We start from the raw sequence: 24,983 nt of genomic DNA, 5'->3' as shown, positions 1-24,983 counted from the left end.
GATAGGTGACAAAGAAAAAGTAAAAACAGAAAATCAACACGGGTTGGGGAGATGAGGAAGGCCCAGGAAGACCTCAAAGAAAAGGCTGCCATGTCAAGCAGGAGGCAGAGAACAAAGGAGGAAAGGCAATTCTTACAAGATGGTGAAGGTGCCGTTGTAGATGTTACGCTCCGGCACAGGCACTCTGCGGAGCCTCTGCTTTGGGCTGAAACCAGTACACGACAGCGTCTCATTTTTGCAGGTACAGAGCTCACATATGTTGATGTTCATGGTAGCATTCTCTTCTGGTTGCTCAGTTAAAGCTGTGTATGCCCTTTCCGGGGTATAATTTACAAAATGCACCACTGAATGCTGGGTCGTTGGGGGAAACACTGTCTCAGATGACTCTGGTTGAGGACTTACAGTAATTTCCAGATCCATAGGTGGAACTGTGACTTCAGTCAGATTTGGATGTTGACTCTGAGCCTGTTCTGCAAGTGTCACTTCAAGGTCCTTTGGAGGAGGAGCTGTAGTCTTCTTCGTGGTTGTAGAATGTTCAGCCTCTGTAATACGTTCTGGGGTAATGCTAAGCCCCAAGCCCACATGACGAAATGTGGTGCTGGATGACGCTGGATGCTGACCTTGATCCTTACTTGGAGTTGGAGCCGTCACCTCCTGATGGAATGGATATCGAACTACAACCTCCTTAGGTGGCTCTGGAGGCTGAGTTGGGGTCTCTTGCACAGTTGGAGAAGGCTCAACCTCCATATTGGATCCTGCAGTTACAGTAATTTCCAGGTCCATAGGTGGAACTGTGACTTCAGTCAGGTTTGGATGTTGACCCTGAATCTGTTCTGGATGTGCAAGTGTCATCTCAAGGTCCTTTGGAGGAGGAGCTGTAGTCTTCTTCGTGGTTGTAGAATGTTCAGCCTCTGTAATACGTTCTGGAGTAATGCTAAGCCCCAAGTCCACATGTTGAAATGTGGTGCTGGGTGACGCTGGATGCTGACCTTGATCCTTATTTGGAGTTGGAGCCGTCACCTCCTGATGGAATGGATATCGAACTACAACCTCCTTAGGTGGCTCTGGAGGCTGAGTTGGGGTCTCTTGCACGGTTGAAGGAGGTTCGGTCTCTGTAGTAGGTTCTGGAGTTATGGTAAGCCCCAGGTCCAAAGGTTGAACTGTGACTTTATTTAAGGTTGGATGCTGAACCTGAACCTGCTCTGACTGTGGAAATGTCATCTCAAGGTCCTTTGGAGGAGCTGTAGTCTGCTGCAGGGTTGTAGACTGTTTAACCTCTGTAGTAGATTCTGGAGTTATGGTAAGCTCCAGGTCCAAAGGTTGAACTGTCACATTTGGTGACCACAGATGCTGAGCTTGATCATGACGTGGTGTTGGAACTGCTGCCTCTTGATATATGGAAGGTTGAGCTACAAGTTCCTTAGGTGGCTCTGGAGGCTGATCTGGGGTCTCATGCATGGCTGGAGGAGGTTCAACCTCCGTAGTAGATTCTGGAGTTATGGTAAGTTCCAGGTCCAAAGGTTTAATTGTGACTTGATTTAAGGTTGGACGGTGAGACTGAACCTGCTCTGAACGTGCAAGTGTCACCTCAAGGTCTTTTGGAGGAGCTGTAGTCTTTTTCAGGGTTGTAGAATGTTCAACTTCTGTAATAGCTTCTGGGGTAATGGTAAGCCCCAAGTCCACATGATGAAATGTGATGCTGGGTGATGCTGGATGCTGACCTTGATCCTGACCTGGTGTTGGAACAGTCTCCTCCTGATATACTGGAGACTGAGCTACAACAACCTCCTTAGGTGGCTCTAGAGGCTGAATTGGGGTCTCCTGCATATGTAGAGAGAGTTCAGTCTCCTTAGTGAATTCTGGAGTGACGGTAAGCCCCAGGTCCAAAGGCTGAACTGTGACTTCAGTCAAGGTTGGGCGCTGAGCCTGAACCTGCTCTGGGTGTGCAAATGTCACTTCAAGGTCCTTTGGAGGAGCTGTAGTTTTCTTCAAGGCTGTAGAATGTTCAACCTTTGTAGTGGGTTCTGGAGTTACGGTAACCTCCAGGTCGAAAGGTTGAACTGTTATATTGGGTAATGATAGATGCCGAGCTTGATCCTGACCCAGAGTAGGAACTGCCGCCTCCTGGTACACTGGAGGCTGAACTACAACCTCCTTAGGTGGCTCTGAAGGCTGATCTGGGGTCTCCTGCATGGTTGGAGGTTCAACCTCTGTAATGGGTTCTGGAGTTATGGTAAGCTCCAGGTCCAAAGGTTGAACTGTGACTTCAGTAAAATTTGGTTGCTGAGCCTGAACATGCTCTGGATGTGGAAGTGTCACCTCGGGGTCCTCTGGACTAGCTAGAGTCTGCTGCAGGGCCGTAGAATGCTCAGCCTCTGTAGTAGGTTTTGGAGTTACAGTAAGCTCCAGGTCAACAGGTTTAACAGTGGCACTGGGCAAGTTTGAATGCTGAGCTTGATCTTGTCCTGGAGGTGGAACTGTCACCTCATTATGGACTGGAGGTTGGGCTACAAACTCCTTAGGTGGCTCTGGAGGCTGAGTTGCAGACTCCTGCTGGGTTGGAGAAGGTTCTACCTCCTTAAGGGGCTCCAGAGGTAGAGATGGGGCTTCTTGCAGGACTGGAGAGGATTCCACCTTCTCGGTAGACTGTGGAAGCTGAGAATGGGTCTCTTGAGAGACTGGAAAAGGTTCCACTTTGTCAGGGAGCTCTAAAGGCTGAGCTGGGGCTTCCTGCTGGACTGGAGATGGTTCTACCCTCTCAGGGGGCTCTGAAGGCTGAGCTGGGGACTCCTGCTGTGTGGGAGAAGGTTCCACCTCCTTAGGGGGCTCAGGGGATGTAGCTGGGGCCTGCTGGGGGACAGGGGACTGAGCTGGGGCCTCCTGCTGGGTTGGAGAAGATTCTGCCTCATTAGGGAGCTCTAAAGGCTGAGCTGGGGCCTCCTGCTGGACTGAAGATGGTTCTACCTTCTCAGGGGGCTCTGAAAGCTGAGGTGGGGCCTCCTGCTGAGTGGGAGAAGGTTCCACCTCTTTAGGGGGCTCAGGGGATATAGCTGGGGCCTGCTGGGGGACAGGGGACTGAGCTGGGGCCTCCTGCTGGGTTGGAGAAGGTTCTGCCTCATTAGGGGGCTCTGAAGGCTGAGCTGGGGCTTCCTGTTGGGCTGGAGATGGTTCTACCTTCTCAGGGGGCTCTGGAGGCTGAGATGGGGCCTCCAGCTGTGTTGGAGATGGTTCTACCTCCTTAGGGGGCGTAGGGGATACAGCTGGGGCCTCCTGCTGAGTTGGAGAAGATTCTGACTCATTAGGGCGCTCTGAAGGCTGAGCTGGGGCTTCCTGCTGGGCTGGAGATGGTTCTACCTTCTCAGGGGGCTCTGAAGGCTGAGCCGGGGTCTCTGGCTGTGTGGAAGGTTCTACCTCCTTAGGGGGCTCAGGAGATACAGCTGGGGACTGCTGGGGGACAGGGGACTGAGCCGGGGCCTCCTGCTGAGTTGGAGAAGATTCTGCCTCATTAGGGGGCTCTGAAGGCTGAGCTGGGACTTCCTGCTGGGCTGGAGATGGTTCTATCTTCTCAGGGGGCTCTGGAGGCTGAGACGGAGCCTCAGTCTGGGTGGGAGAAGGTTCTACCTCCTTAGGGGGCTCCGGAGATACAGCTGGGGCCTGCTGGGGGACAGGGGACTGAGCTGGGGCCTCCTGCTGGGTTGGAGATGGTTCTATCTCCTTAGGGGGCTGAGGAGATATAGCTAGGGCCTGTTGGTGAACTGGAGACTGAGCTGGGGCCTCCTGCTGGGTTGAAGATTCTGCCTCATTAGGGGGCTCTGAAGGCTGAGCTGGGACTTCCTGCTGGGCTGGAGATGGTTCTACCTTCTCAGGGGGCTCTGGAGGCTGAGATGGGGCCTCAGGCTGGGTGGGAGAAGGTTCTACCTCCTTAGGGGGCTCCAGAGATAAAGCTGGGGCCTGCTGGGGGATAGGGGACTGAGCTGGAGCCTCCGGCTGGGTTGGAGGTTTGACCTCCTCAGTGGGCTTTGGAGGATGAGCTGAGACTGCATGTTCATTTGCAGATGGTTCAATCTCCTTAGGGGGCTCTGGTGGCTCAGCTGGGACCTCCTGTTGGCCTGAAGCAGGTTCCATCTCCTTAGGAGGGTCTGGAGTCTGAGCTATGAGCTCTTGTTGGCCTGGAGGAGATTCATCTTCGGGGATCTCCGGAGACTGGGAAAGAGGCTTGGACTGGGTTGAAGAAAATTCAACCTGCTCCAGGGGAACTGGAGCCTGAGCCAGGACCTCCTGCTGCACTGAAGAATGTTCAACCTTAGTTGGCACTGGAGTTATGGAAACCTCCAGATCTGCAGGTTTAACTGTGATATTGGGCAACACTGGATGCTGAGCTCCACCAGGACCTAGAGGCGAGAATGTCACCTCATCATGTACTGGAGGCTGAGATACAACATCTGTAGAGGACTCTGGAGGCTGAGCTGTGTGCTCATGAACTGGAGGAGTCCTGATCCCCTCATTGGGCTCTGGATGCTGAACTGGGACTGCATGCTGGAGTGGAGAAGTTTCTACACCCGCAACAGGCACTTGAGACAGAGATGAGCTCCACTGCTGGCTTGGAGGAAGTTCAATTTCCTCAGGAAGACCTTCAGGCTGAGCTGGGACTCCCTGCTGGACTGGAGAAGGTTCAACATTTTCAGGGGGTGCTGGATGCTGATCTGGGACCTCTTGCTGGATTGAAGAAAGTTCAATTTCCTCAGGAAGATCTTCAGGCTGAGTTGGGACTCCCTGCTGGACTGGAGAAGGTTCAACATTTTCAGGGGGGGCTGGACCCTGATCTGGGACCTCCTGCTGGACTGGAGAAGGTTCCAACTGCCCGGGGGACTCTGCAGACTGAGCTGAGGCCTCTTGTTGGGGTAGAGAAGTTTCAACCTCATTAGTGGACTCTGGAGTTATGGTAAGTGCCAGATCCACAGGTTTAACAGTGACATTGGGCAACGGCGGAAGCTGAGCTTGACTCTGACCTAGAGGAAAAGCTGTTACCACATGATGCTCTGGAGAGTGAGCTGGGACCTCCTGTTGGGTTGGAGAAGGTTCATCCTCACCAGAAAGCTCTGGATGCTGAGCTGTGGCTTCCTGCTGGGTGGCAGAAGGATTAATTTCCTCAGAGGTCTGTAGATGCTGACTTGGGGCCTCCTGATGGGTTGCAGAAGGTTTAACCTCCCCAAGGGGATTTTGATGCTGAACTGGGGACTCTGACTGGACCGGAGGAAGTTCAATCCCCTCCAGAGACTCTGGATACTGAGTTGGGGTCTCTGGCTGAGTTGGAGAAGGCTCACCCTCCTCTGGGACCTGAGGGTGCTGAGCTGGAGCTTCTTGTTGGGTTGGAGAAGGCGCAACCTCCTCAGAGGTTTGTGGATGCTGACCCTGGCTCTCCTCCTGGGTTGAAGATTCACCCTTCTCAGGGGTCTGTGGAAATTGAGCTGGAGCCTCCTCCTGGGATGGAGATGGTTCTCCCTCCTCAGGGGCCTGTAGATGCTGGACTGGGGCCTCCTGCTGGATTGAAGGTTTAACTTTCTCAGGAGTCTGTGGATGATGACCCTGGCTCTCCTCCTGTATTGAGGAAGGTTCAGCCTCTACAGGGGTCTGTGGAAGCTCAGCTAGGGGCTCCTGCTGGGGTGGAGAAGGTTCACCCGCTTCCTGGGTCTCTGGAGGTTTGGCCAGGGCCTCCTCCTGGGTTGAAGATGGTTCACCCTCCTCAGGGGCCTGTGATTGCTGAGCCAGGACCTCCTGTTGGGCTGGAGGAGGTTTAACTTCTCCAGGATACTCTGGATGCTGAACTGGGGTTTCCTGCTGTGTTGGAGGTTGCTCCTGTGTGGCAGATTCTGGGGATTCAGTTGGAGTCTCCTGTTGAACTGGCAAAGGTTCAGCCTCCTCAGGGGACTGTGGAGGCAGAGTTGGGGCTTCCTGCTGGGTGGCAAAAGGTTCCACATTAAGGGGCACAGAGAGCTGAGCGGCAGCCTCATGCTGACCTGGCAAAGGTCCCACCTCTGTAGTGGGTTCTGGTGTTATGGTAACCTGTACATCTGCAGGTTTAACACTGACATTGAACGGGTTTAAATGTTGAACATGATGGTGACCTGGAGGCAAAACTGTCACCTCATGATGCCCCAGAGGTTGAGCTGGGCCCTCCTGCTGAGTTGGAGAAGGTTCCACCTCCCCAGAAGGCAGCCCTGGAGGCTGAGATGGTTGGTTTTGGACAGTTGGTGAAGATTCTATCTCTCCTGGAGACTGAGCTGGGGTCTCCTGCTGGATTGAAGATTCTGCCTCATTAGGGAGCTCTGCAGGCTGAGCTGAGGCCTCCTCCTGGCTTGAGGAAGGTTCAGCTTCTCCAAAAGGCTCTGGAAGCGGAGCTGAGGGACCATGCTGAGTTGCAGGTTTTACCTCCTCAGGATGCTCTGTAGGCTGAGCTGGGGTCTCCTGCTGAGTCAGAGAAAGTTCAAATTCCCCACTAGACTCAGAAAGCGGAGCTGGTGGTTCCTGTACGCTTGGAGGCTTAGCTTCCTCAGGAGGTTCTGAGGGCTGAGCTGGGGTCTCCTGCTGAGTTAGAAAAGGTTCAATCCCCCCAGGAGACTCAGAAGGCTGACCTGGTTGCTCCTGCTCACTCGAAGGCTCAACCTCCTCTGGAGGCTTAGCTGAGGTCTCTTGCTGCGTTGGAGAAGGTTCTGCCTCCTCAGTATGCTCAAGAGGCTGAGGTGGAGCCTCCTGTTGGGCTGTAGAAGATTCAACATCCTTAGGCTCTGGAGTTACGGTCAGTTCCACGTCCGCAGGTTTACGTGTAACACTGGGAAACATTAAATAAGCTGGATACTGACCTATAGTTGGACTCATCATGTCATCACTTACTGAAATTTGAGGTAGATCCTCCATAGGAAACTCTGGAACTAGAGTTGGGGCCTCCGGCTGGACTGGGGTGGGCCCGGCCTCCTCGGGGCGCTCTGCTGGCTGAGCCGGGACCTCCGGCTGGACTGGGGTGGGCCCAGCCTCCTCGGGGTGCTCTGCAGATTGAGCTGCAGCCTCTGGCTGCACTGGGGTGGGCCCGGCCTCCTCGGGGCGCTCTGCAGGCTGAGCCGGGATCTCCGGCTGGACTGGGGTGGGCCCGGCCTCCTCGGGGCGCTCTGCAGGCTGAGCCGGGACCTCCGGCTGGACTGGGGTGGGCCCGGCCTCCTCGGGGCGCTCTGCAGGCTGATCTGGGGTCTCCAGCTGGACTGGGGTGGGCCCGGCCTCTTCGGGGAGCTCTACAGTCTGAGCCGGGGCCTCCGGCTGGACTGGGGTGGGCCCGGCCTCCTCGGGGTGCTCTGCTGGCTGAGCCGGGGCCTCTGGCTGGACTGGGGTGAGCTCGGCCTCCTCGGGGCGCTCTGCTGGCTGAACTGGGGCCTCCGGCTGGACTGGGGTGGGCCTGGCCTCCTCGGGGCGCTCTGCAGGCTCAACTGGAGCCTCCTGCTGGATTGGAGAAGGCTCAGACTCCTCGGGGCGCTCTGGAGGCTGAGTTAGAGTTACGGTAAGTGCCAGATCCGCAGGTTTAACAGTGACATTGTGGAACCCTGGCTGCTGAGCTTCATTCTGATTTAGAGACGGCACATTTACCTCATGTGCTATCGGTTGAGGTACCATCTCAGATGGCTCTGGAGGTTGAGCTGGGGCCTCCTGAGGGGTTGAAGGTTCTACTTCCTCAGGGGCCTCTGTAGGTTGAGCTGAGGCTTCCTGCTGGACTGAAGAAGACTCGACCTCTTCAGGGGTACTTGAAGGCTCAGCTGGGGCCTCCTGTGGATTTACAGAATTTCCAGCTTCCTTAAGGATCTCTGAAGGTGGAGATGGAGGCTCCTGCTGAATTGGAGATGTTTCTGTCTCTTCAGGGGGCTCTGGATGCTGGGCCTGGGCCTCCACCTGAGGCAAAAAAGATTCAGCTTCCTCAGGGAACTCTAGATGATTTTGGGTCTCCTGCAGGAGTGGAGGAATTTCAGCCTCCTCAGGGAGCTTTAGAGGTTGATCTGGCTCCCCTAGGAAACCCATTGGTAGGTTCTCCTCAGGATATAGGATATCCATACCAGAATCTGAATAATCATCCTGCAACTGTTCTAGGAGCTCTTTGTTTGCAAATTGGTTTGGAGTTCCAACAATAACTTTAGCAAGCCTTCGATGCTCAGCTAGATCTTTCTCCAGGTTTGGGGGTGAAACAATAAATTTCGTTGCCTTTGAATTCTGACTATCCAGAGGTGGAACAAGTATTTCAAATGCTTGGTGATCTTCAGCCTGATCTAGACCTACAGTTTTAATCTTACTTTTGAGTTGAGGCGGTGAAGCTATGGTCTGATTCTGATCCCAGCCCAGCCTTGGAACCACCTCTGGGAGCCTTTCATGCTGGGTTGGCTTGTCATTCAGATCCTCATCTGCCTCTGGGGGCAGCTCGCCAACTGAATCCGTGTCCAGGAACGGAACCAAAGTCTCCGTCAACTGCTGAGGCGGGACCAACATCTGGGCTGGAGCAGAGGACCCCAAGTAATGAAAGCCCCCCGGCTCCGCTGGGGGTGTAAGGGCCTGGGGCGATTCGGGCGGGAGTTCAGAGGAGGGCGAAGGCCAGGGCTCGGTGGGCCCCAGGAGGTCGGAGGTCAGCTGGGCAGGGTCCAGGGCCCACTCCGGAGGCTGAGCTGCCTGGACCAGCAGCCACAATGGTTGCCACGTGAGGAGGAGCAGTGGGGCCCAGAGGCGCAGCCGGGACATGACACGCGCAGGCTCGGAGGCTCCGGGCGCAGCGACCCAGGCCAGTGGGGCGCCGGCGCCCGAGCGGGAGCCGAACCGTTATGGCAGCCCCGTGACGCGCGCGCACCGTTAGCAACTGCGCGCCCCTCCCCCGCCGACGTCCCACCCTTTATTTACGCCACCTTTATTTACGCCACCTTTATTAGCTCGGCGCAGAGGGGCACCACGCCCTGTTTCCAGAATCACCGGCGCCCAAGCCTCCCTTCCCCCTACGAGGGGCACAGCTACGTCCTGCTGCTCCCAGCGAGGCGGGACGTCCCGGAGTCCAGCGGCTCTGGGGTGGAAGGGTGGGGGAGTGGTGCCGTTTCCCAAGGAAGCCACAGGCCCTGGCATTCTGGGAAATTAAAAAATACTAGTCCAGTTCTGGCGGTTTGAACTCGTCCTCTTCAAAGCTTAAATCCGAGAGACATTCTTCCTCCCCTTGGCCATCCTGCTTCCAAGAAAAGTAACTGACCTGCAGAATACGCACCGGTTAGGGCAGTGGGGCAAGGGAACACATTTTACAGCTACTTCTTCTAAATGTTGCCATTTCCTCTCAAGTCTCAATACACGTCTGAGTATTAAGTCGCCACTCTGTAAAGGAGGCTACCTACCACTGAATCAGTGATGGCTCCAAAATTTCTGTAGGAGGGGTTTTGGGGCGGGGGGGGGGGGCAGGTGAGCATTTCATTCTGGGAATGAGGGTCTGAAGCCAACAGAATAGCCCTCTGTTTACACTGGCATGGGAAAATTTCCCGCATCCCACCTTGACTCAACACAGCCGCCAATCTAGAAAAAGGAACACCACCACTTTTCAGAGGTCTGACCCTGTGTGTGCACATGGAGAAGGCACTCAGGATGTTGAAGTTAGCATGTGAAACAGTTTTCTTGAAATACTGTAATTAGCACCCAGTTTACATCCTTCACAGCCCTTTTTCTAGTCTGTTTTATTTGAGTCCTTGTTTATGGTCTGGCACAAGCTGTAGTACACAAACTTTAAGAGAGAAGGGTTTTATCTTATTCCCAGCACCTAGCACATAGTAATAGCTTTTAAATGAAACTGATTCCAAGACTGGCCTTATTTAGGAATGGATCTGTTGTTACAGTCAGGTTTCTGAAATCTTCGGCATCAATATGGAATCTCTTTCTCTTGCATTTCACAGGAAGCCAGACTTCTTAAAGTGTAAACTTGGGTAAGTCTGAAGTTTCCTTGACTGGCTTGATTTAAATTGAACTAAATAATTATTTTGCACAGAAAAAAACTTCAAATACTTTTTCAGAAAGCAACCATCTTTTCTTTCTCCACTCTCTTCCCTTCAAAACAAACTTTGCAACTTTGGAGTGAGTTAAATAATCAGGAATCTAGCCCCAAATTAAGTTTTCAATGACATGAAACACATCCTTTGCTCCTTTAAAAAAAAAATTCTATATGTAGTACATTAATATCTTCTTTTAGAAATTACTTTGGCAACTTAATCCCTAATTCAGGGCATTAATATAAGTGATCTACAGAAAAGTTCTTCAGTAAAATATTTCGGACAAGATATGTATGAGATGCTGACATCTGGGTAATACACTTTAATTGAAAGGCATGATGGTTTTCAAACACTGTAGTATAATCTCACTTAAGGCCAGAGTTTCTCTGTTCCCAAATCCCTCATATTCTGTTTGAGGGGAGCTCTAAAAGGCTGTGTCATCTCCTGTGCCCACAATGGTAGGAGGACTCTGATCTAATTTGCTCTCCAAATTTCAAATGAGGGGTCAGAGCCAAGGGCCAGGACATCAGGAAAAGCCCCAGAAAGTCTCTGCACTCAAAGCAGTTTCAGAGTTTTACGTTTCCCAAAGGATGACAGAGCTAACTGTACAACATGCCGAAGTCTTCCAAATCCTGTCGGTTGCTTTAAATTATGGCTACACTGGCTATGGAACCCTCAAGCTTTAATCTCCACATACCTGTATTAAATCCTGTAGCTCCTCTTCCGTTCTAGCATCTGTAATCTCTTCACAGGGTCTATATTCCACAGCTATTTTACCACTTTCTGAAATAAAGTTAACAAGGAGCAAATCAAAATTTTTCTTGTTCTGAAACTTGCTGTATATAATGATAGCACCCAATAATTAGACATTCTTTTGATTTTTTAAAAATATTTTATTTATTTATTTGAGAGAGAAAGAGTGTACAAGCAGGGGGAACAGCAGAGGGTGAGGGAGAAGCAGGCAACCCACTGAACAGGGAGCCTGATGTGGGGCTCAATCTCAGGACCCTGGGATTATGACCTAAGCCAAAGGCAGACCTTAACCGACTGAGCCACTCAGGTGCCCCATAGACATTCTTTTGATTTCTAAAAGTAGAAAATAAAAGCATTTTCCTAGAAGTTTTCTCATCTCACATTTCAGTTTTTATCATAACTATTTTTTTAAAGATTTTATTTATTTATTTGAGAGAGAGAGAGAAAGAGCTCGAGCAGGCGGGAGGGGCAGAGGGAGAGGGAGAAGCAGATTCCCCACTGAGCGAGGGAGTTGGACATGGGACTCGATCCCAGGACCCTGGGATCATGACCTGAGCTGAAGGCAGATGCTTAACCCACTAAGCCACCCAGGCACCCCATCATAACTATTTGTGAAAAAAATATATATGAAGTCATCAACCGTGAGGTTAAAAAAACTTTATGATCTCAGAGATAGGCACTAAGGAATAATGACATAGGAAGTTAAAACTGTGGAAACAAAAATGTTCAATCACAGTATGATTAAACAGACATTAGGTAGGGGTCAATGTGAGATCAAACCTGGAAAAGAGACCACTGTACTATGGCTGATACTTCGTATTAGAAACAAGGCAGTGTCTACTCCCTGGGAACCAAGATCCCACCAAATACAATGAACAATGTTTGGAGAGGGGGACAGACATTTGAACACTTTATTGGCAGAAACAGGCCCATGTACCTTACAGACAATACAATTTCCCTTAAGGCAAACTAGAGCCACAAGACTTTTTAGTCTGAGGAATTTTGAATGTGTACAGGGATACCATAGCATATTAGGGAGAGGTCAACAACCAAACGCTTTGTTTGGTTCTTAAAGGTCGTCGCTCAGAATTGACAGCTAATGGAGATTCTATCTGATGACTGGGGAAGTCAACCTTCACTGGAAGACTTGCCCAGGCTGGAAAGCTGAGACCAATCCAGGGTCAACTTTTACAAACAAATAAGGCCTCTGAAACTTAGCTAGGATTTCTTAGTCTTTAAGACTCAAGGCTCTGAAGCAGGGGAGCAACTGTTTGGGGACCCTCTACTAATTATAAAATTTCCAGGAAAAAAAAGGCACCTGGGTAGCTCAGTTGGTTGGGTGTCCCACTCTTGATTTCGGCTCAGGTCATGATCTCAGGGTTGTGAGATCACGCCCAGCATGGAGCCTACTTAAGATTCTCTCTCTCCTCCCTCTACTCCTTCCCTGCCTCCCTCTTTTATTTTATAAATAAAATAATATTAAAAAATAAAATTGCCTTTGAGCACAGCCTGTAACATTCACACCACTGTAGCACTCAATAGGGAATACAATCAACACTATGCAATAGGAAGGCCACATTCAAGCTTCACAAAAACATAGCTGATCACTACATAAGAATAATGTTCACCCAATATGTCAGTGCCAGAAACAAAAACTGAAACTGAATTGGTTCCAAAAGCATAATCTAATAAATTCTCCAACAAGAAAATAATAATAAGAAATTAACATATTTTGTCTGCTTACCATGTTCCAGGGATAGTTCTAAGCTTTTTATATTCATCATCTCATTTACTCTTAAAATAACCCCCATGAGGTAAGCTGAATTATTAACCTTATTTTGCAGTTAAAGAAATTGCAGCTTAGAGAGACTAAACACCTTCAAATTTGACTATAAAACCTAAAATTGCATCAGAAATCTAAGAGACAGAGTTAGGACTCAACAACAGATGTCCAAAGCTTATAATCACTACACTACTTTGTGTTATAGGCAAGCACTCAAGAAAGACTGCGTCAAGCACTTTCTGTGCGGAGGCAAATCACTGTATATCTATACACTGGGGACAATAATGTTTACTGTCATTTTTCTCACAAATGCTGCAAAGAACAAATTTGAGACTGCTGCTTTGAAAGCATTTGCTGAATAAAAGAATATGAAGTGTTTTCCTCCAACTGACTTTTCAAAACGAGTTTATTTGCTCATGGAAACTGAAGTACTTTAAGGACGATCAAAAAAAAAGTACAATTAAGAAAGTCTTACCTAAAACCACAATCAACAGTTTCTGGAATGCATCTGACACTGCCTTCTGAATAGCAAGCTTCTGGGTTGTTTTCCTTTTCATCAGAAATGATAATGGCCCTAAATTCAACCAAAACAAATGGATTTAAAATACCTAGCTGAATGATAACTGATTTTTAGGTTATATGTTTAAAAATGAAAGTGCACCCCTGATTCTTAGATCATCATCTTAGCAACTAAGGGCAGGCATAACACAAGCAATCAGTAGAATGGCTCTGCTGTAGGTATATCCTGGCCGGGCACATTTTTACTGCTCTGATCTATCCCAGAAGTTCCTAAAGTACCAGAAGGGAGATGCAAGCCAAGAAGGTGGTACAAATCTCCCATCACTCACAGATTTCAAATGGACAAGTTGAAACTATACTCCTACAGGCCCTACCTACTCTCCTGTGCAGCAGGGGCTGGAATCACAGAGCGAGAGAGATCTGGTGGTATTGCACATGGCCTGGTCTCTCCCTGAGCATCACCCATGGGAACCTACTCCACTCCATTTGCTAACAGCCCTGCCTCTGCCTTAAAACCCTAAGCCTAAGTGCTATGGACTGTGGGAAAAATCAGTACCAACTGGAATACCTTTTCTAGGAATCTATATTTGATTCTTTACACATCAGCCCTTTTATAGGAGGCAAAGGACCAAACATTTACACAAGAGTTTATTTAAATCTTTAGATGATGATTTTGCTGGGATCATTGAAGGCTACAAGAGATCTGTATTTGAAGGACTATTTTAGCACAAAGCAAATTCTTTTTTTTTTTTTTTTTTTTTTAAGCACAAGGCAGATTCTTAACCAAAAATGGGAAAAACATTACTTCCCTCTTCCTAAACTTCTTGGCAGAAAGTCAGCTTTAGAATTTTAAAGCTAAAGGTTCTTTTAGGTATTGCCTATGATAAAAACCTGTATCGTAGGGTAGAAAAGCTCTGCCCAGGGCTTTAATAGCTTAGCAAGGGGGAGGGCTTGATGATATATCTGAAAAGATGAGTTTTAGAAAGAATGAGAGATTCTACCTCCACTCCACTCCACCCCATCCCTACCCCCACCGTGAACAGACCGTCTTCCAGCTTCTCCAAAGGCTCCTCGGCCATGCCGACGCCAGGACTCCTGCACCCATAGAGCGGCAACACCACCTCTAAAGCACAGAAGAATTTCAGGCTCTGCTTCTGAAGTGGTACCGCGGCATCTTCATTTTCTCTTTCTTCGAGGTCAGAAAGATCCTGAAGCTGTGAGGATTTTAAATTAAAGGTGCTTCCTAGGATCTCGACATAGATGCCAAGATGTTTTGGTATTAGAAATAAAACCTAAACTCCAACAAACCCAGCTAACAGTTGAGGAATCCTATAGCTTCAAAATCAGGTAAGATTTGCAAATGAATTATTAGATACAGACAACTGTTTTTTTTTTTTTAATTCTATACCCTACACATACTAGCGAAAATTATGGACACCACCACCCAAGTCACTGAGAGTATTATTAATTCTATGTGGCAGGCCGATGCCTAGGTCCTTCCACTTAGAAGCCTCTCACATCTCTGCCCCACAACCAGGTCTCTCCTGAGTCCAGGATTTCAATGTTGAAACGAGTCTGATTAGTCAAAGAAAATCTATGAAGTTTACCTTGATGATCCTTTTTGACCATCCATTGAAACCAAAATAATAATTTGCCAATTCTTGGCATTGGGAGCTGTTTAGGGCAAGGGCCCGATGTTGAACCGCTTTATGTTTTGTGCCAAGACGAACCTAAAGACATAAGAGAGAGACCGAAAAATAGCACAAGCTGCCACAGAGGCTGATTTTGGACCCGCCAGAGATTGATCAAAACCTATTTCAGAGACTGGTTGTGAAGATTAAAAAGGGAACAACATTGTAAGCAATGAGCTCATAGTGAGCCCTAAATAAGTGGTATTTATTATTTTTAAGCTACAGTACTTTTCTGCATCATATCCAGGGCTCCTCATGAATTGAAAGATTTCCCTGACCTCTGGTGGTGAGAGCGATGATGAAAGCAACTAAGGAAGCCCTCCGGAAGCAAATTATGTAGGTGAGTAAAGGAAAGAACTTGTTTTTGTTGTCCCATCCTGTGGCTTGTGTTTGAGAATATGACCTACAGAGCAGACAAGATGGACCTGACATGGAGGTAGGACCTTAATCTGCAGCACCCTCCTCCCCAAATTACTAACCTGTTAGAACAAGGAATATACACACCTCTTTAAATTGTATAAGCAACTAAACAATTAGAGGTTCATTTGCATTCATAAGCCTTTTTGAGAATGCAAATACCTCCAGTGTTAACTCTCTATATAACTTAAGCTGGATGGTGAATTTCTTACATCCGCTAGTTCTGTCTTCAATGTCATTTCAACTTTAACCAGGGTGTCGTATATTAATATAGTCATAAAGATTCAAATGATGCAGATGAAGTCACACCACTATTAATTCTTTAGTTGTTCGTGCATCTTCCTCTATCACTAGTTTATAAGCTCCTTAAGTGCTGAAGGAACCGTATCTTATTCTTTTCTCATTCCTAAAACCGAGCACATTCTGTTGTGCATTGAGTGAATGAATGAAAGAATGAGTGATAAGAAAATGAAATTACTTTCTCCAGCTGAAGCTGCATGCTGGGAAGAAGAAATGAAGATGAACTTTTAAATGTTGAGTGCTGCAGAGGTGGCTCATGGTAAGGTATAGTGGAGTGTTCTGGACAACAAGGAAGCTTCAGAAGGGCCCCAAGCCTCTGAGTTGGGAGACAGCTGTCATCTTGGATAAGCTTGTCAGTTCTAGCTGGCAACCATTTTCCTTCATGCTACTGAAAAAAAACACCTCTCTCAGGTGCCTTAGTCCTTTCCTTGATTCATTTTATTTAAGACATTATTCTTTTTTCTGTATTTATAAAAGGCAAAAAGTAACAACAACAACAACAAACCCAACCAGGAACTATGTGTAGTTGCCAAAGTAGAAAAGAACACATAAGTAAATTGGATAACAATTTTGGAAAGCAGGAGTAGTAACCCAAGGTTCTCTGTTAAACAAAGAAAGAAATCTAATATGAATGCTCTCTCCTGTCAACTATATATTGACTTGTAGAACATTTCCTTCATCACTCTCAGTGATGGGCCTTATGCTGTTAAATCTCAAAACCTAAATTTATGAAATGATCTTAATGTCCGATGAAAGAAAAAAAACCTCATTACTCACAACTGATACAAAGTAATTGTGTCATAATCTGTAATATCTGAGTGGCTATGTGAATTTTTCACAGGCTACAAGCAGGCAGACCACAGTTTGCAAACTAAAGAATGTCTGACAGGTCATTTCAATCACAGGGAGTGAAGCCAGGATTGAAGAGGGTGTGAAGTAGGTAGTATACCTAGAGTCACATTTGAGGAGAGTTCTCAGATTCGATCAAGGTGAAATCAATAAGGAAAGGCATATGGTAAGAATAGGCAGCCAAGTCAGTATGAAGTAGCCAGATTAAGAAGCCAGTCAGAGAAGGCTGACGAAGACATACAATTATAAAGTGAAAGGCTCGGAAATCTAAGTCTCACTCACTTATTCAGAGGAAACGACATGGTCCTTGATAGAGAAATGGTGATTGAATTGAGGCACATACTGAAATATAGTTCTGGAGCTCTCGGAAAGTAAAATGGACAGTATGCTTAGTATGGAATAAAGTTTCTGTCGTGCATTAAAGAATGTTTTAACCATATTCTGGGAACTTAAGGGAGTCCTGAATAGGCAGTTTAAGAGTGATGATGATGGTAATGACAATGAAGCATCCTTTATATACAACGGATCGAAGAGTTTGTCATTTTATTGTTTTATTTTTTTTTTTAGATTTATTTATTTGAGAGTGTGAGAGTGAGAGTGAGTGACAGAGAGAGAGAGCACAAGAGCACAGAGGGAGAGGGAGAAGCAGACTCTCCGCTGAGCAGGGAGCAGGAGGTGGGGCTGGATCCCAGGACCTCGGGATCTTGACCTGAGCTGAAGGCAGACACTCAACCGACTGAGCCACCCAGGTGCCCCTAGAGTTTGTCATTTTAAATCCACATAATAGTAAATATAAGCAAGACTCTTCTGAAGAATCCTTAAATTAAGGGGCAGCATAAAATGACACAGGATTTAACATCAGTAAGTTGGGGTTTGATCTCTAGCTTCCAGTTATTATCATGAACCTTAAGTAAATCACTTAACTATCCTGAGTTCTAGTTTCTTTGTCTAAAAAGAGAAAACAAACAAACAAAAAACCCCAGGGAAACCAGAGGATGCATCTGAAAGCATTCTGTAAATCAGGGTGCTGCACAGATGGCAGTCTGTTATAACGGAGTTCAGCACTTCGTTCCAGTGGAGTTAGAAATTTCCTATTTGGACCCACCTTCACTGGAGAATTCTGAAAAAGATGCTTCTCGTGGCATGCCTTTTGAGCTCTGTGGGCATCCCTTGCTGAATAAAACTTGATGATGGCATAGAAACCAGGACGGGCCACTGCAGCGTTTGGGAAGACTCGGACCGAATACAGAAGGCCAAACTGGGAGAACACTGTGAACAGAGAATGCTGTGGGGTGGTCCCACACCAAGTAAATGCATGAAATTTCACGCCCAGAAACCGAAACTGCCCGTTCCCCTATATTCCCTAAACCCTTCTGCACAGGCAACCCCAAGCACTTCTCATTTCATGAACAGGCCTCCCTCTGAAATCCTAAGATTCGAAAAGCATTAGAAGTCAACAGGTGCTGGCTGTTGAGAGTTACCTCCCAGAAATCTGTTGGGGCTGATAGACCGCTGGGGTCCCCTCTAGAACTAAGATTCCTCTCGGCGGACACTACAAGGCGCGTGAGGCGCTAAGGACAGACTCCAGGACTCCCAGTCACCGCCGGAGGGAGGGGGGACACGGCCTTCTCCATCCCTCCCTCCATCCCGGCTCGGCTCACATGCAAGGCCTCGGCCGTGGGCCCAGAACTCAGTTCCCACACCAGCAAGGTTTTGTCACTTTCGGTGGGAACCGCAAAAGAGACCAACTCCGCCATCCTACCAACACTACGCATGCGCGACTAAGTTCAGGCTGCAGTGCGCCTGCGCAAGGCGCGCCCGCGCTTTTTAAAAAAGGACTTGTACGAGGGGCGGGGCCAGCTCAGCGTGGGGTGGGGCGAGGGCTGTTCCCGGACCTCTCCCTGGCCCCTCCCGCTCTGGGCGGGTCTCTGACTCTACCTCCCCTCCCGCAACCCCACCACGTCAAAGTAGTAGAGTTTAGTGCTTTCATTCAAGTGTATTTTTAGGGTAGAGTCCAAAGGGTGAGCTTGCCGGATTCTAGGGCACGGATATCTTTATAGCACCCGGCTTCAAAATCCTTAAAAAGTGTTCGCTGATTTTCCGTAATTTTGGTGAATTGTGTAAGTGTGCTTGTTGGGATGAGAGGATGTGGGAGTTTGGCTGGCAGAGTGAGAAGGAGAGATAAATTCGGAAAAATCAAAGAGTGAGTCCCAGTAGGGCACCAACACTGGAGTTCATGGTGCTCTTGCAAAAGGGCCGTTCAAAGCACCCAGTCAGCTATTTTGAGGACTAACACACTGAGAGGGACAATAGGTCCTAATGATCCTTATTTTAATCCCAGAATGCCTGAGCCAGAAGGGACCTTACAAAACATCTCCCGAGGTTTCTAAGCAATGGTCTTCAGACTAGTGCTGATCTGTGACGAAGTTTTCACCAGTCCTTGGCAAAACAAGAAAAGGATAATATAATCAGGGTTTAAAATTTTTTTCATAAGACAAAATCTATTCCATTTTGTTATCCTACAAATATGACCTTCATTCTTCTTTCTTTTTTCATTTGTTTTTTATTTTTCTATTTTTAAAATTATTTATTTATTTGAGAGAGCAAGAGAGAGAGCACAAGCCACGGGGTGGGGTAGAAGAAAAGGGAGAAGCAGACTCCCCACTAAGCGAGAGCCTGATGGGGGACTCAATCTCAGGAGCCCCCCAAGATCATGACCTGAGCCGAAGGCAGACACTTAACCAACTGAGCCACCCAGGCACTCCATGACCTTCATTTCTCATGCTAAATATTGTGCTATGAAAAGATGCTGATAGACGATAGTTGTTTTGATTAATCCTCTTACTTGGGCATTAAAATAAAAAGTTGGGAATCTTAACTTGGTCTTAACTTTTTTGACATTTTACTGGTCTGTGGAATCCAAAAGTTAAGGCTCAGAAGTAGAGACATCAGTGGCCCAGGTGGGACAGTTTAGTCAAACAGTATTGATGGTAGCAATGTGCAGGACATTCCTTCAATGGCCCCTTTTCTGTATTTGCGTTGTCCTTATGCAAGCTTTACTCCACATCAGCACCTTCAGATCCCAAAATGAGATGTCTTTTTTTTTTTTTTTAACATCTGGATTTCAGCCCATTCTCTGAAAGCACCCCCAAATCATTGGCACCTGGCACCATCTCTTGGCCCCAACACCACTTTTTCCACCTCAATATGCAAGGCCCTTAGCCCCACCCATTACCTACTTTTGAACTTTCCCTCTTACTTTGAAAATAGTTGGCTTTGGAGGAATAAGTAGGATCCTGATACTGTTTCAAACCAAAAATTGTAGAGTTTGCTACCCATTTCATTATCCACTGTATTCATTGTATGTATCCATTCATTCACTGTACCCATTATTTGTGTATGTCTCTGGGTAGATTATGAACACTTCAAGAACAATTAATTTGGTTTATTTTCCTTCTTCTAGTACCTACCACACTCCTACTAGATTAGGTACTCGAATATATCTGGAATTAAAGATGAATAAATGAACACATTCTTTTCACAAGGAATGCTTTAATAACTCCCAAAAATATAACAACTTTTTCATTGTGGTCCTCTTGGTTTGCAAATGACAGTCAGGAACCACAGGCCTGGGCCCGGATGGGTACATGGAGGAAGCCTGAGAAAACAATTTATTCCTGGGGCTCTGGTCAGTTTTATTTGTAAATGGAAAGGAAAGAAAATAATGTGAAGTGGAGGCAAGAGGAAGAAGAAATGAAGAATTCCCGAGTGAGAAGAGCTCTGGAATGACTCCACAGTGGCCCTGTCCCCTGTCTCATCCCAAGAAACATCCTGTCATCCAGTAGGAGAGTGGCCGGCCTGCACAGTGCAACCTCCATGCTACCCTGTGGAGAGAAGAAAAATTGGTTCTTGCTTATTACGTAGTAAGCTCCTTCTCCACATGCATGGCCCAACTCTTAGTGAATCTCTCAGGCAGAGCAGTGCTCAGAATCCCCTTCATTCCTAGCTTTCTGGTCTGTCCTCCTGTGGCCCCTCTGATTCTTCCTTTAAATTTCCCTTATCTCTGGTGTTTGTCCTCTTCCACCATTCAGTACGCTTCCACATTTTCAAATCCTTATCTCCCTTTGAAGTGGGAAAGCACCATTTTATGGACTGAGAGTTAATAAATACATAAAAAGGTAAGTAATCAATCAATCAATCAATCTCAGGCACAACCACTGACTCTCCCTCCAGAAAGGGTCAGCCCTAATAGTCATCAGTGTCCCTTCTGCATGGTTATTTCTAGAGTAGGCAAGGCACTTGATTCCCTCCATCCTCACAGACGCCTGGAGAGGCAGCCATTTGTATCCTGTACACGTCTGGTTTGAAGCTCAGAAGAGTGAAGTAACCATCCCAACGTCCACCACTGGTAAGCTGACAGCTTTGGGGCTATCTGCTCAGCGGAGGAGCTATACACTTTTTACAGAAAATGTTGTTGCCCCGGGTGCCTGGGTGGCTCAGTTGGTTAAGCGTCTGCCTTAGGCTCAGGTCATGATCCCAGGGTGTTGGGATCGAGTCCCGCACAGAGGCCCGCAGCAGACTCCCTGCTCGGCGGGGAGTCTGTTTCTCCCTTCCCCCTCCCCCCTGCTTATGCATGCATGTGCGCACGTGCTCTCTCTCTCTCTCCCTCTCAAATAAATAAATAAATAAAATATTAAGAAAAGAAAATGTTGCTGCCAATCAGGGAGAGGGGTCTCCGAGGCAAGTGTGATGTATAGCTTAGTTGCTCCCAGGCCTCCAGCTGATTAACTAAGCAGGGACACGGGGTCCAAGCTGAACCAATCAGATTCTTTAACCCGGGCACTTGGACTGGGACGGAGCCTAGGCAGTCTCTGTGGCTGCTTAGGACAGTCGCCCGTCAACTTGGGGCAGCCTTAGTCTATCTGGTGGAATGTGGAGCAGAGAATGCAGCTCTACAAAGAAAGCAGTGAAGCAGATGCCCCAGGAAGCAGAAACTTGCCCGGAAGAGCTCACTGGCAGTTTCCAGCTCTGCTTCCGCTCTCTTCCCGAGGTCCAGCCGCACCAACGTAAGCTCAGTGAGACACTTTGTCCCCTCAGGATACATCTCCCTCAGCTAAATCACGTTGCTTTGTTACTGCATCCAAAAGAGTTTTATTTTTAATTTTTTTAAAGATTTATTTATTTTTGAGAGAGAGGAAGAACGAGTGGGGAGAGGGGCAGAGGGAGAGAGAGAGAGAATCCCAAACAGACTCCCCACTGAGCCGGTAGCCTGGTACAGGCCTCAATCCCACGACCCTGAGATCATGACCTGAGCGGAAATCAAGAGTCAGACACTTAACCAATTGAACCACCCAGGCACCCCCCAAAAGAGTTTTAATACAACATCAGAGAAAGACCCAGATCCCAGGTCTTGTAAGTCAGAGTCCCAAGCCCTGCCACTCTTCCACATCTTTCTAGACTATGAAAGGATCTAGTCCTTGCCTACTGTGCCTTTTTCTGTCACTACATCCTTCCTGGGACTCTGCCTGCTAACTTGGTCCCCCAGTGTCCTCCTCACCAGTTCTTCATCCCCCCTGCTCCGGACACAATCTTTTTTGCACAGATGATGGATGAGAGAAGACTGGGGCTCAGTAGGTCTGAAAGGGAGAGAGAGAGAGTACCTGTGAGAACACAGAGGACAGTCCCAAAGACTGAGGCAGACATAGGCTGTCCCTGCACTGGCATGGGCCACCCAGGGGCTGAATATTTCCAGATTAGGCAAGGCCTCCCTCCCAGAGGCCTATTTAGACATCCTTACAATGGCGATCAGGGGTGTCAGGGGTGGGGGCAGGAGAGGCAGGACGACCGTTTACCACTATACTTCCTAACTACGGTAGATGGTGGTTCACCCCACGTTTGAGGATTTCTAGGGAGAGGAAATGTCAAAACAGGCAGCACAGAGACCAAGGTGAATCTCGCCTGATGAGGGAAGCTCTTCAGATGGAGTCCAGGGATAGTACTCAGAGTATGAAGGAGGGAGAGAAGGTCCAAGTCATGGACTTATGGAGCCTCCTGGGGTGGCTCTGAGGTGGGGAGTTTGCACTTGGCCTTTAATCAGACCATTAACCAAAGTTAGTCCTTGATGGTTAGAGCTGAGCCTTCAGGGCCACCAGCCTGGCATTCGGGACTGGTTCTATGAGACTCAGTTTGCTCATCTGTAATGTGGGCGTGAAAATAATTTCCATCACATGAAAAGCTGGGTGAAATAGACTCTGCAGGTGAACTCCTTGGGCCGTCCCTCTGGGGACATTCTCAGGCTTGGAGTGGGAAGAGAAGTCCTGTGAGTAGGGCCTGGTCATCTCTCTCACCTCTCCCACCCTGGGGCCCTGGCCAGACCTTGACAGTCCTCGTGGCAAATGTTTTCGGAGTGACTTCGGTAATCGTTGCACCAGTAGTGGCTGTTGATCTGGAAGATTCCATAGTCGAAGCTGCCATCTGCGTTTTCATTTACCTTTGATATGTTGAAGTTGCTTTCCACAAAAGCCAGACACAGCCCTTTGAGCAGGGAGAAGAGGGTTTTCAGAGGGCGCCGAGCTGAGGGAGGAGGAGCGAGGGAGACCAGGAAGCAGAAGGAAGGGATAATTCCTGAGAGACTGGAAGGGCCAAGTAGGCTAGAAACACCCATTGGCTTCTCCCCTCACCCTTTGTCCCACCCGCCCGCCCCTCAGTACAACCACTCATCACCTGTCTGCCCATCCATGCTTCCTGTACCTACTGACCACCTACGGTGTGCCAGGACCTGTGTAAAGCCCCGTGAGGGACACTTAGCTGGGTCAAATGTAGACGCTGCCTTCAAGGGGCCTATAGTACGAGAAGGACGATCTGTACCTTAAAAAGGCACAAAACAAGATAAAAGGAGAAAGACAGCCCAAGACCAATGTGCACGAATTCTGGGCGAAAGGGAGTTATCCCTACCGCGGTATGGGATGAAGCCTTTGCATTGCCTGTTCCCTCTGCGTGCAATGCTCTTCCCCGGACATTTGGGTGACCAGTGCCACTCAGTGTCACCTCCTTGACTTCCCCTTCCAGGACAACGTTACCTACCACTGCCCCTGCTTTATTCTTCTGCATAACATTTATCACCACTGGAAGTACTTCCTATATATTCGTGTCTTTGTTTCTTGCTTGCCTCTCTCCCCAGAATGTGAACACTGTGAAGGAAGGGGCTTTGTCGGTGTCTCCATCCCCAGCACTGAACATAGTTCCTGGTACATAGTAAGTGCTCAGTTAGTAATTGCGGAGCGAATATGGAATGTTGGGAAGGTCTTCTTGGGGAGAGCTGTGTTTCAAACTTGGTTTTGAAAGATGAACGACAGAGAGAAAGATGGCCAGCTAGGGCGTGACCAGGAGAGGAGGAGAAAGGGGGGGTGTGGGAAGCAGCACTCACAGTCATTCAGGGAGTAGCCCTCAAACCCGTCCAAGTCCTCCTTGCGCAGCACCCTGGCCAAGTCACAGCGATTGATGAGGCTGGCTTGACTTATGGCAATGAGGCAGCTGACCAAGGACACGAGTAGTGCCCCCGTCATCTTCGGAGGGCAGAAGGTGCGGTCAAGGGCCCGCGGTTCCGAGGGTCTCATAGACGTGCCGCTGGTCTTCTCCGAGCGCCTGAGGAATCTGGAGAGAGCAGCCGTATGTCCTCGCTCACACACAGCCCCACCTGGCTATGTCTCTTTCCTCTCATTTATTATCGTCTACTTGTTTATTACAGAGACCTTCAAATATTTACAAATAAGAGAAGAGTAGCAGGCATCTTCATGTGCCCATTTCCCGGTGTCAACATCAAAAAGCCAAGGCTGATCCCCTTTCATCTATAGATCTTCACCCCGTTTAGCTATTCTCACTCTTGTAATGGGCACCAGGCTACGGGCAGTATTTGGGTACGGAGTGGGGAGTGAGAGTGGCGAGGGGATTAATGAGAACCGTACTCCATGGGGCGCCTGGGTGGCACAGTGGTTAAGCATCTGCCTTTGGCTCAGGGCGTGATCCCGGCGTTATGGGATCGAGCCCCACATCAGGCTCCTCTGCTATGAGCCTGCTTCTTCCTCTCCTACTCCCCCTGCTTGTGTTCCCTCTCTCGCTGGCTGTCTCTATCTCTGTCAAATAAATAAATAAAATCTTTAAAAAAAAAAAAAAAAAAGAACCGTACTCCACCGGTATTTGTGCGCGTGGATCTGAGCATGTGCTTGCAGAGGAACGGCTAGGACACTGGGTGCTGAACTCCCCCCAACCCCACACCCCCAGATACACGATGCAGGACTTTCCTCCAGGGCGTACCCTGCCTTGTGCAATTCCTAGGAAGCTGTTTATGGGTCCTACACTTTCCTTTCCACTCGAAGGTGCATCTCATAAAGCAAGTCAAAGTGACCTCGCTGTAGAAATAACCTTCACCTTCACACTCTCTGTGTGTAGGCGGAGGAGTGAGGAGCCAGGGCTCTGGATTCACAGTGCCTACTTTCAAAGACAGGGCTGCTGTGTGACCTTGAACAATTTACTTGGGCCTCTCTGGGCCTTATTTGTGAAATAAAGATATGCATTAGCTTAATGGGATTGTCATGATGATTAAAGGAAATATGATCTCTCTCTCTCCCTCCA

The 24,983-nt window shown here is 48.3% G+C and overlaps 3 protein-coding genes across 4 annotated transcripts in view; all 3 read right to left on the bottom strand.

Annotated features, from left to right (window-relative positions):
* Positions 1–8,889, bottom strand: part of LOC123803159 (uncharacterized) — a 46,694-nt gene extending 37,805 nt beyond the window's left edge. Inside the window, exon 1 of the mRNA XM_045814422.2 lies at positions 137–8,889. Within this exon, the coding sequence (XP_045670378.2) occupies positions 137–8,766 (8,630 nt within the window). The 5' untranslated portion in view covers positions 8,767–8,889. The remainder of the gene's footprint in view (positions 1–136) is intronic.
* Positions 8,890–8,953: 64 nt separating this feature from the next.
* Positions 8,954–18,144, bottom strand: RDM1 (RAD52 motif containing 1). 2 transcript variants are annotated; one of them, XM_045814265.2, is made up of 7 exons: positions 18,014–18,144; positions 17,458–17,637; positions 14,703–14,825; positions 14,141–14,309; positions 13,052–13,150; positions 10,738–10,823; positions 8,958–9,259 (listed from the first exon to the last, which is right to left on the bottom strand). In XM_045814265.2, the coding sequence occupies exons 1-7, from the start codon at positions 18,125–18,127 to the stop codon at positions 9,158–9,160; spliced, it is 873 nt and encodes a 290-aa protein (XP_045670221.1). In that variant the 5' UTR covers positions 18,128–18,144; the 3' UTR covers positions 8,958–9,157. The 2 variants fall into 2 exon arrangements, with proteins under 2 accessions (XP_045670222.1, XP_045670221.1); XM_045814266.2 differs by lacking the exon at positions 14,703–14,825 and having other exon boundaries at positions 8,954–9,259.
* A 2,022-nt stretch (positions 18,145–20,166) lies between these two features.
* LYZL6 (lysozyme like 6) lies at positions 20,167–23,954 on the bottom strand. Its single transcript, XM_045813831.2, has 4 exons — positions 23,779–23,954; positions 22,728–22,886; positions 21,910–21,988; positions 20,167–20,236 (listed from the first exon to the last, which is right to left on the bottom strand). Exons 1-4 carry the CDS (start codon positions 23,915–23,917, stop codon positions 20,167–20,169), a joined length of 447 nt encoding a protein of 148 aa, XP_045669787.1. The 5' UTR covers positions 23,918–23,954.
* Between the last annotated feature and the right edge of the window lie 1,029 nt (positions 23,955–24,983).

This window comes from Ursus americanus, chromosome 23, assembly GCF_024610735.1.
Source record: "Ursus americanus isolate L20-20 chromosome 23, mUrsAme1.1.p, whole genome shotgun sequence".
Classification (NCBI taxonomy): domain Eukaryota; kingdom Metazoa; phylum Chordata; class Mammalia; order Carnivora; family Ursidae; genus Ursus; species Ursus americanus.
This window is presented reverse-complemented; position numbering and strand designations above follow the sequence as displayed.